We start from the raw sequence: 12,328 nt of genomic DNA on the forward strand, positions 1-12,328 counted from the left end.
GTCCCACCTATAGGGTTGCAGTCCCCTTTAGCTCCTTGGGTACTTTCTCTAGCTCCTCCATTGGGGGCCCTGTGTTCCATCCAATAGCTGACTGACTATACCTACTTTTATTGAGACAAACACCTGCTTTGAATTCAGGCATCAAGTCACCATTGTGGATAAGAATGGTTTTTTATTTAGTCTCTGAGCACTTTCTCCTGTACCTTAAACTTAGATTTTGTTTCTATGGTTTTTTTTTTTTTTTTTTTTTGCCCTTCTCTGACCACATGGTTTTGTTGTGTTTTGTTTTTGCCTTTGTTTTTTTTAACATCTTAACAAGAACATTGCTGAATTCTTTAGTCACTGTGGTCAATACCAGTTAACTCAATAAAATTGTTCAAGGATCCTTAATAGTTTTGAGTGTATTAGTCTACAGAAAACATTGCTTTTCTACATGAGCAGTTACTGATGAGGAATGAAAACAAAACATCCACATTAAAAAAAAACTTTACAATATGTATTTATTTATGTGTGTATGTACATGCCACAGTATGTGAGTAGCAGTCAGAAGACAACCTGTGGGTTCCTCTCCATGTGAGTCTGGGGCACTGAATTCAGGTTGCCAGGCGGTGGCATGTCCTTTACCTGCTGAACTATCAATATAGTCATGAGAATACTTTCTGATTTTTAATGAAAGCATTTTCATATAATATACTTTGATTAATTTCCCCTTCTCCAGTTCTTCCCGGCTCCCACTTCTGTCCGCATTCAATTTCATGGTCTTTTACTCCTTCTCTTTAAAAAAATCCACAAAGCAAAAACAAACAACTGAAACCAAAACTTCCCACAAAACACAAAAATGAGAATCAGAACTCTTAAAAGACCAATAAGACAAAATGAAACTAAACATTCAGAGAAAACCATGGAGTTTGTTTTGTCTTGGCCAATTACATCTGGCCATGGGACCTGCCCTAGAGTATAGTTAATATACCCAGCGACACTCCAGGGTAGAAAACTGATTATTTCATTACCAGCAGGTATTATTTGCAAATAGCTTCTTGGTTAGGGTTGGGACCCCATTTTTCCCCCATCAAGGCTGAGACTCTATCTGGCTTGAATTTGTGCAGCTCTTAGGCATTCTGTCACAGTCTCTGTGGGTTCATGTATTGGAAGATACTGTTTCCTTGGAGTCAATTATCGTGTTTGGCTCTTACAATCTTTCTTCTGTTCGCAAGGTCCCCTGAGCCCTGAGTGGAGGAGTGTGATGAAGACATTTCATTTAGGACTGAGTGTGCCAGGGTCTCTTACTCTGTACATTGTCCAGTTGTGGGTCCCTGTATTTGTTTCCATCTACTGAAGGAGAAAGCTTGTCTGATGGTGGCTGAGCAAGACACTAGTCTATGGGCATAGAGAACATCATTGGGAGTCATTTTATTGCTATGTTCCTTTAGCTGAATAATAGTACATTTTCTTCTAGGCCCATGACCTATCTATGCCATTGGTTGCACCCATAACATTTATGCCACTATTGTACCAATGTATCTTACAGGGAGGTCACTGGTTATGTCTCAGGGTTTGTACTGGGAGATATTGATGACTACCTTTCTCCTCCAGTAGCATGCAGAGAACCATTTAGCACCATGAATGTTATTCAGTAGGGGTCAAGCTTCTAGCTGGGCACTAGCTCAATGTCTCCATATTCAAGGACACAAGTTAAGTGTCTTTGGCATGAGGGCTTTTCCATCAGGTTGTGGAGAGCAATCTGTCTTGGCAATAGAATGTGATGTTTGCAGTGATCATGGGCCTCTTTGTCCAACAAGATATAAACCATTCCTGGCATTGGAGATTTTACTTGTATATATCTATATATTTAAATATGCTTCTATAGATTTCCTAAAATGCATTGTGTAGCACAGGCTAGGCTTGAACCTACAGTGATCCTCCTGATTTAGCCTCTGAGGACTAGTATTACAGGCATAAGCAACTATACTTGGTTCTTTTCTTTTATTCTTTTAGAGGAGGGTTTGTTTGGTTTATACATATATTTATTTATTTAGAACCAGGATCTCTCCATATAGCCTTGACTGGTCTTGAACTTGCTTTGTACATCAGGCTGCCCTCCGACTCACAGATTCACCTGCCTTTGCCTCCTGACTATTGGATTTAAAGGCATGAACCATCCTGTTTTGCTTTTAAAAGAGATTTTGAATTTGTCCAGTTATCTGCCCTCTCCCCAAAATGTGAGATAGGTTTACACTGTTCAGCCCAAGACGGCCTGGAACTCTTGGCAGTCCTCCTGCTTCAGCCTCCTGAGTGCCAGACTGACAAACCAGTGCACCATGTCCAGATGAACCAAACTTTAAGAAGCAAAGTCCTTGTGTTCTTTCTGTTGGGCTACACCAAAAACAGGTATTTCTGTGGATAATGATGAATAACACTTATCCTGAAATATCCAATATAATTCCTTAGACAGTCGTGTTTCCTTTAAGTTTAGCTTTCAGTTGATTATTTTAAACATACAATATTATAGGTGTTATATTTTGAATGTAACACTCCCCTCTACAGACCACGTGAACATTTAGTTCCCAATGATGCTGGAGATCCTAGGGCATCATTGTTTTGGTGGCGGTGAAGTTGTTTTGGGATACATGGCTTAGCTAGTAGAAATAGATTACTTGGGTGGACCTTGAAGGTAAGGTCCATCTCTGGCTTCAGCTTGACGTCTGTGTGTTTCCTGTGCCATCTGGATGGCTAGGACCTCTGTGCTCCTGCTTTCCCTGCCTTCCTTCTGTGGTCGGCTAACACTTTGGAAACTGTGAGTCAGAACTAAACTTTCCCCCAGAAGTTGTTTAGTCAGGTATTTGTCATAGCAATATAGAAAACAACACAGCCAGGGGTTCCCAGAAAGTGTGTCTTAGACTAGGTAATAGACATGGGTGTAACCTTACTAACATTCTGGGGAGTTTGATGCAATTGTTGGAGGTATAAACAAAGACCATCTGTAGGAACCAGGATGCAGCTCAGTGGTTGATCACTTTCCAGTAGTGCATAGGCTCCTCAGCTTGGTCTTGAGCCCATAGACGATGCACTTGGAGGTACTTTGCTTCTTGGATGTGGGAGGGCCTTTCATGCAGCTGCCTGGAAAGTCTTAACAGGTTAGAACTGTTATGCAATAGATATGCTGGCATTCCCTTTAAAGCTTTACATTTAATTATCCAAGAACACTTGTAAAAAAAGGAATAAAAGAGGGTTTTATTTCCTCTTGTTTTCTTATCAAAACGACTGGGCATTCCCCAAGATTCTAAGTGTCTTTACATTTGCATTTTTAGTCCTTCAGAGATGGTACAACCTCGTGTGGTCACTGAGAAAAAGTTAATTTTCCGTGATATTTAGCAACTGGATTTTTGAAATCTTGAGGGCTTGAGAGTTTTAAGTAATGTAATGAGAGTCAGGAAGGGGCATGGTGTCGCTTCAGTTTGCAAATTTATTATATGTGGGAGGTCACTGCCATTGTTGCTAACCCCTCATTTGACCATGTGAAGTGCACAAAAATGTATTGCTTATTTACCTATGAGTTCATATAGTCTAGAAATTCATTCAGAAATTCTACATGATTTTTGCCTAAAATCTTTTTTTTTAATTTATTTTTTTATTAGGTATTTTCCTCGTTTACATTTTCAATGCTATCCCAAAAGTCCCCCATACCCACTCCCCCAGTCCCCTACCCACCCACTCCCCCTTTTTGGCCCTGGGGTTCCCCTGTACTGGGGCATATAAAGTTTGCAAGTCCAATGGGCCTCTCTTTGCAGTGATGGCTGACTAGGCCATCTTTTGATACATATGCAGCTAGAGACAAGAGCTCCGGGGTACTGGTTAGTTCATATTGTTGTTCCACCTATAGGGTTTGCCTAACATCTTTAACACAGAAAAAATGCATTTTATGTAAACAAAATGCCAAAATTTGAGTGGCGCTTAAGTGGGATGGCTTGATTAAATAATGTTCACTCACTCGGAAAAAAAAAATGCATTTTAGTGATCTGTGGGTTATTTGGCTAACATTCCCTTATATAGGGTTGTTACAAAAAATTACAAAAAATGGCTCACCTTTACTGTCAAAAAACAAAAAAAAGAATAAAGTACTTCAATGTTTTCTTTCCATGTGTATTGCTAAATCCTGCCTCCTGGGAATAATATTTAATGGGAAATCCATAAACATTCCCCATGGTAGTATTGGTGGGACAGAAATGAAATTCCTGGATGTCTTGAGTTTGGATGCTACTTTTCTGAGATTGTTTCTCTTGTACTTATTGAGTCAGGTGAGGTATCCTTGCAGATTTCATACAAAATATGTACAACACTTCCCAGAGTTAATTCTCCCAATGTGACCAGTCTTCCCTGAACTTGGAGAAGGTTCATATGTGGGATGCTTAGTTTGAAAGAAGGAATTGCTCTAAGGGAGACATCCTACAAAGAAATCATCAAATTTCCTGATGAGGTCTGAAATTAATATTTTTTCATATGAGCCATTCTTATGGTTTCCTATAAATTGTTATTTCCAAGATAATAGATTCTTTAAGTAGACTCCACAAGGACTGGTCCCTGCCTCCCTGCTTGTCTCTGTGTCTCCCTCCTTTCCTCTGTGCTCTCCTCTTTCTACTTGTCCTAGCCTTCCACCCTGTGTGTGTGTGTGTGTATGTGTGTGTGTGTTTGCAAATTTATTATATGTGGGAGGTCACTGCCATTGCTGCTAACCCTTGTGTGATTGTGCATATGGCAGCTGGAGGTTGATATCAGGCATCTTGATTGCTTGCTATCTTACAGTTGGAGGCAGGGTCTTTCACTTGACCTCGGAACACACTCATACCAGTAGTCTAGCCACATAGATTGTTCCAGGGACCCCTTGTCTCTGCCCACAGCATGCTGGGAGTACAAGGTGGGCCATCGCACACACCATGTGGATAGTGGGGATTTGAACCTCAGACCTCATTGTTTCATGGGCAAGTGCTTTATCTACTGTTGCAGTGCTCTAGTCCAGAGGATGCTCTTTTCTCTTCTCTTTTGGAGATCCTGGGTTTGGAATGCAGGGTCTTGGACATGCTAGGCAAACCCAGTGCTCCTGCCTTGTATCTATGGTGCATAGTATCTTCCTTTAAAGTAGGTCATAAGTAAGTTAGCAAAGAAAGGTAACAGAAGGTGTGTAGCTAAACCTTGTTGCTGTGCTGTGTGTAGAACAGGCAAGATCAAAGTGGGAGGAACTCATCTTCATTGGCAAGGTTTTGTGAGCTTTTTTGATGGTATAAAAATTTATGAAGAATATAAATGATCTATTCCTTTGCTTCCTGTTATCCCAGCCACTTAGTCCCATGGACGTTAAAACAAATGAGCTGGGTTTAAAAACGAAGGGATTCCTCTGAGACTGTCTTTTCAGAGATTCTCCTGAGAGAATCTGTGTTCTGAAAACACTCCATCTGGAGGGGAGTGTGGCTCAGTGGTAGAGCCTTTGCCAGGCATGTGACTGTATGTATTTCATTCACCAGTACAGCAAAGAGGAAACCAGTACAGCGAGCTAGGCCTGATCATGGATGGTGGCTACTGCAGGGCTGGTCTCTTGATGTTTCTTTGTATTTCTCCACTTTTACCTCAGGCCTAAGATTGAATGTAAAACTTAATTGTACCTTAGGATGAAGGGAACTTAGGTCAATACTGTTTCTGCTCTGCCTTTTCTTCCTTCAAGTTCAAATGAAAATGGATGAAAGAAGGAAGGAAGAAAAGAAAGAAAGAAAGAAAGAAAGAAAGAAAGAAAGAAAGAGAGAGAGAAAGAAAGAAAGAAAGAAAAAGAAAGAACGGAAAGGTATCCATTCTAAGGAGGCAGTTACAGCATCTTATTTTCACTATGTGAGCCAGTCAGGCTTTGAACTATCCTCCCTTCTGCTCTGGCTTCCTGAACACTGGGATTAGAGGCCTTTGCTATACTTTTGGGCTACAGCAGGAAGAAAGTTTCTATGTTTTTTTTTCTATCACAGGCTTCCTGGTTGTACCTTTGAAAGGAAAATTCTCTACAATGGTTCCTGCAGGTCTATTTTGAATATATCCATTTTGTTGTTCATTCAACAATTCTTGGCTTGGAGACTGGAGCAACATAAATGACTGGCACTAGATCTACATCTCCCGGAGTTTAAGGAGAAAGTGGACCCCTAGGCCATTATGTCATATTATGAGGAGTCCTGTGAGGGAGATTTAGAGAGTCTCACATTGTTTCTGTGGCAAAAATACATAGGAGTTGAGTTGCTAGCAACCTAAATATAATTTTAACCTGTGGTATGACTAATTATGATAGCTAAGGCTTATCAAGACCTTGGAAGATCTAATATGACCTTGGAAGAAATATAAGTTTTCAAGGGCCAAACTTCCCAATAGATCTGTGATGGAATACTATTCCAACTATTTATTTTTGTGCTAGGATTGAACCCTGATGATAAGCACACACTCTACCACTGAGCTATGTATCCAGATGAGCTGGCCTTGGCTATTATTTTTATTTTTGCACATGAACAAAATGATATGAAAAAATTAAGTGCTCTGGTCAGAAAGTCTGATCACAGAGCTGTTATCTAGTCCTTGAAAAGAACAGGCTGAGGGGGATGGGGAGGTGGCTCAGCAGTTAAGAGCAATGACTGCTCTCTGAGAACCTGGAATTGAATCCCCATACATACATGACTACTCACAACTGTCCATGACTCCAGTTCCAGAGCCCTCTTCTGGCCTCTGGGGGCACCTGACACACATGCAGTGTGCTTACATACATGCAGGCAAAACACTCACATGCATGAAAACTAGGAATAAATATTTTAAAAAAGGAATAGGCTGAGCTCAGCTTGCTTAGTGTGTTTATAGAAACTCCTAAACTGGGGCCCATCTTTGCAGCCAGTTATTTGTTTATTTATTTACATATATACCTGTATTTGGAGAGAGCATCTTGCTGTGCTGCCCAATCTGGTCTCAAACTCTTGGGATGAGTTGATCGTGCCACCTCCACATCTGAAGTAGTGGCAATGCTAGTTGAGTCTTCATGTAGCTGGTTTACAGTTCTCTTCACTAGTCAAGTGTACATATGAGGTGCTATATCACTAGTCAAGTGTACATATGAGGTGCTATATCAGGCTAGGCTTCTTTCCCTGTTTCTTCCTACTTTTCTTAATATCAGGAATCTACAGAAGTCCCAGTGTTCAGCATGGAGGCCTCTCCAAAGGACTTTTCAGTTATTTAGTATATCCATACATTTCAAAATTCAGAGTGAGGAGGGATTCTTTGAGGACATTAGTGCCTTTGTAGCACTTTTGTGGACGCTTCAGAAAAATTAGACATTTAATATGTTTGTAGAGGTTAATGCTTCTAATAGAGATGGGGCTTAAGGATTCTAAATGATTGTCATAATAGACACAGTGAGCTCATGTCCATTTAGTTCATTTTAAGTTGTATGACTTTGGATTTTTTTCAGATTTACATTTTCTGTGGTTTCCCCAATTTGTTGAGTGCTACTTAATACATAAAAAATAGTTTTAGACTGTGCAAAAGGGATAGGAGGATAGACAGACTTAAGGTGACCCTGGCCTTCATTTGGGAAGATTTGTTTAAATGGATATAGATGTTAAAATGCACAAGATCCAACTGCCCTCTTCTCTCTTCTGATTAAGAGCTAGAGTCTGTCATCTTTGTTGTATTCAGTAGTAAACTCTCAGAATAAGCCCACTTAGAATAAGAGTATATCCCTCCCATTCTGTTATAGTTTGTATGGATGTCTAAAGTTATACCCACACTTCTAATGTTAGGCCATATGGCATCAAAATATTTCATATGATGGAGCTGGAGAGTTGGCTTGTGGCAACAGCATTTGATGGTCTTTCAGAGCATTTGGTTTCAGTTTTCAGAACCTACATGGTGGTTCACCACTCCAGTTCCAGGGGATCTGATACCATCTTTTGGCTTCCTGCAGTAGCTAAACACATGTAGCGCATATACTCATCTGCAGGCAAAACAATTTTACACACTAAAAAAAAATCTTAAAACAAATAAATAAAATAAATCAAAATATATTTTCATACTTTAACAAAGCCAAGCATATATGTTAGTTGGGTTCAATGGTAGTCCCATAGTCTTCTGTTTCCAGACTTTGAATGCAGTTTATGCATTCAAAGGTTAGATATGACTCGAATTTTGTAGACTAGAAGGCACTTTGTTAGAAGGAAGAGTGAATCTCAATTCCCCATGTAGGTTTTATACCATGAAGTGATGCTGCCAATGGGAAGCTGTGCTCCCAGACTATCTAAAGAAATTTTCAAGATCACAACTGTTCCTTCATATGCTTTCCAGCCTTTTGACACCATAGCCACATTGGGATTTTATAAGTGATAAGTTTAAAGTATTGAGAGCATCATGTGGCAGGATTATGGCACAAGATATGGAAGTGAGTCATAGCAGGTTTAAGGGAACATGAGTTACAGCTTTACTAAGATCTTGTTACTCAAGATGAGATTCTGCGTGAATTAATTTTGTATTTTGTGTGACCATTTGACTATAGATGCTGCTGAATGCTGAGTGCTATTTTGGTTAGGTCTTGGCTGTGTGTGTGTGTGTTTGTGTGTGTATGCACACATGAGTGGTTGTGCATGGGGAGACAGCGACTGACATTGGTGTCTTCCTCTATGCCCAAGTCAGCTAGATTAGCTTTCTGTAAGCCTCAGTGATCTTCTTTGCTCTGCCTCCCAGAGCACAGATTACAGGTACACACCTGGTTTTTCTGCTGAGTGTTAGAGATCTGGACTCAAGCATCATGCTTGTACAACAGGCACCTGACCAACTGAGCCATGTTTTCAGCCCCTCGTCTTGGTATTTTAATGAATATCATGATACTTATGCAAATCCTTCCTACCTAAATTATCATAGCTACACCACACTCTCATTTCATTCAAACAGATCACAGGTTATGTTTTGCTCTGTTTCAGAAATCCTGGATCGAAGGGGTATTCTACAAGAGAGAGTGTAACAAATTCATACCCAGCTCAAAAGACCCTCACAGGTACAGTTTTTAATTATATTCTTTTTTTTTTAAAGCAACATTACATTGAGTGCTGTTTGAAGAAATTTAGAAATATCACTTATGTAGAGGTTTTGATGATATTTATGAAGTGAGTGTGTTTATTCATTTCAATGCATTTCTTCCGTAACTCCATAAAAACATGCCATGGATATTGTAGAAAACTCAGTAAGAGAAGGGACTTTTGTCAGTTACCTCGCAACAGCTCCAGTACCTATCCCCAATATGTTCCTGTCAAAGGTCTATTTAAAGAAGCAATCAACTCAAAGGAGGAAAAAACTACATGTCCTAACAGCACTAGACTGTGGTGGATTCCATTCCATGTGGTACTGCAGGACAGCACTCCATGTGCTTCCTCTTGGAGGCAGGACAGGTGTCATAGGAGTACAAGGCTGTAACCCAAGCTTGGACAAATAATTTTTACTCTCTACACATTAAATATTCAAAATTTCGTGACCGTTCTTTATCGCAAGTAAGGTATCCATGGGAAATGATGATTGGTGGGGACACATTAGGGAGACTGCAGAGATCCAAGGAGTCACCAGACTGAATTATGTTTTCCTCTGGGGGCTTTGTGTGTATGTAGATTGTGGGCGGCAGGGCTGAGTTAGAGAACTCTGAGTTCTGGACAACCCTATGGAAACTCTACTTGTAGGACAAAGGTCAGCAAGGCAGCTGGTGAGAAACGGGGAAAGAAAGGTCTACAGAAAATTCCTCAGGGTAATCAGGTTCATGAGGTTAGGACTGGATGTCATTGACCTGGTGGAAAACTGATAGGGAAATAGAAGAGAAATATTTTAATTAGGGTAGCTAGTCTATTTTAGATTCCCTTATGCCATTGGCCTTATGTGTGTTTAAAGTTTAGAAGTCATTGGTACATGGGGCACATGGTAAGACTCTTTGGCAAGGATTAAAATGGTGTTCTATGCCTTCGTTAAACATTGACTAGTCCCACCCTCACTGAATTACCTATGGTTGGTAAGCCCTGTGATTGGAAATTCTCATTTCACCTGTTTATAAAATGTTTATAGGATGCCAAGGTAACACTGTTTCCACCCCCCCCTTTCCATTACCCCCCTTTCCATTCTGCTTTTATAGTGTCAGGCGATGGGATCATAGGCATAGTGTAAAGCGGACTGAGGTCTAAGTCACTCCATTCACTTCAAGTGGAAAATCATCTTCACAAGCTCCTTGGGCCTCAGGAAAAGTGACAAATATGAACTGTGTAACCACACATCCTAAGACGCAAGGAGAATGTTAGATGTGGAATGTTAAGTGTTAGAGCGTTCACTTAGTGTGCATGGGGCTCTTCCATCAATCCCCAGCTTCAGAGAAAAGATACATACTTATTTTAAGATAGGGTGTCTGTATACAACTCCAGTTGGCCTTAGATTCACCATTCTTCTGCCTTAGCTTCGTGGGTGCTGGAACTACAGACATACGCTATATGCCTGGCTCCATTGACCATAATTCTATGAAAGTTTCAAGACTTTCTACATTTTACAGAGGATAAAACCCCCATGCCTCTATGTTCATGTCATTATAAAAAATGTAATAGATGACTATGGCCATTCCTTTACACACTCCATTTTCTTGGGCTCTAGTAAGAGTCTCGAGAAGCATGGCTTTATGTGTTTTTGTCAGTATAATGAGGAGAAAATGGTGGTGTATTTCCCACTTCTCATCCACGTGACAAAACAGGTGAAAGCAATTAGGGAAGGAAGCATTTAGGGAGGAAGGGTTGATTTTGACTTTCAAGTTCAGAAGGTCTCAGTACAACTTGGAGGGTTGTCCACTCTGTCTCCTGTGTGTGGCAAGATCCTGTTTACATTGCTTAGACAAGAAAACAGAAACTGTGGTTGGAATGAGTGGTAAGTCATTACCTTCAAGGGCCTGCCATTAAGTGAAATATTTCTGCCAGCCAGGCCCCACCTCCTAAAGGCTGCAAGCCTTCAAACAGCACCATAAGCCTTGGGCTGTGGGGCTGGAATTCAAGCATTCAAAACAGTAGCCTGGGGATGGGGTGGGGTCAGATTCACACAATAAAACTAGTTCACTATTTAGCACAAACAAAATTTTCTCTCTTTTATTAATATTTTTTTCTCCTAAAAAGATAGCAAATCTAATAGGCTTGATTAACTTCTTATTCTCCTTCTTATCAAGGCTGGTATAGAAGTGAAGGTTAGAATGTCCCGTGCTAAGCAGGTTATACTTCTCCTGATTTTTATAAGCAATATCTTTTTTCCCTCTTGAAAAACTATAGTTTTTTAAAATATACTTTACATTGAAAATATGATCATTGATGACTCAATCCTGGAAGTTTTTCTGACTTATAAAGAGAAAAGCTTTATTATTATTAGTTATATATTATATACTTATATATTATTAATATAAAAGTAATTATACATATATTAACTCCTGACTTATTTTACAAATTCAATAAAATACCCATCAAAATCTTGAAAGATTTTTTTCAAGAGATTTGAAATTTATATGTATATATACAATATATATATGTCCAGAAAAGAAAAGCAATTTTACCCTTATCTATCTATCTATCTATCTATCTATCTATCTATCTATCTATCTATCTATCTATCTATCTATCTACTTTTTTATTGATTTATTTTGATACTAGAGATGGATTCTAGGACTTCATAGACATCCCAGCCAAGAAAAGTAGGATAGAATATGAAAGAAGACTGAAACATAGAGGCCTTGCCTTTGAGATGTCATGATGCATAATGATGAGAGTCTAGAGCTCTGTGGCAGAGACTAGCATGTGTAAGGCCTTGGAGTCCATTCTTAGCACTGTGCTAAACAAATAAGTCAAAGCAAAGCAAAGTAAAGCAAAGCAAAGCAAAGCAAAGCAAAGCAAAGCAAAGCAAAGCAAAGCAAAGCAAAGCAAAGCAAAGCAAAGCAAAGCAAATTAAGCTAACCAAACAAAAATCACCTAAAACAAACTAAACCAAACCAAAGTAAGCCAACTAAGCCAAGCAAAACCAAAGCAAATCAAATTAAACTAACCAAAGCAAGTAAACAAAACAAACTAACCAAGCTAGCTAAATCAAGCAAACAAATAAAAATGCTACAACAAAACGGTGTTAATGAAACAGAGTGGCATTAGACAGGGATAGAAGTGGATCGACAGCAGTATTTAATTTGATATTGTTATACACACAAACATACATATGCATACTCATGCATGCATGCACACACACACACACAGAGGTCTATCTATATCTATCTATCTAT

The 12,328-nt window shown here is 39.5% G+C and overlaps 1 protein-coding gene across 1 annotated transcript in view; it reads left to right on the forward strand.

Moving 5' to 3' along the window:
- Positions 1–12,328, forward strand: part of Trpm6 (transient receptor potential cation channel subfamily M member 6) — a 152,474-nt gene that overhangs the window by 18,135 nt on the left and 122,011 nt on the right. Inside the window, exon 2 of the mRNA XM_021151275.2 lies at positions 8,982–9,055. Coding sequence (XP_021006934.1) covers positions 8,982–9,055 — 74 coding nt within the window. The remainder of the gene's footprint in view (positions 1–8,981; positions 9,056–12,328) is intronic.

This window comes from Mus caroli, chromosome 19 (genome assembly GCF_900094665.2).
Source record: "Mus caroli chromosome 19, CAROLI_EIJ_v1.1, whole genome shotgun sequence".
Lineage (NCBI taxonomy): Eukaryota > Metazoa > Chordata > Mammalia > Rodentia > Muridae > Mus > Mus caroli.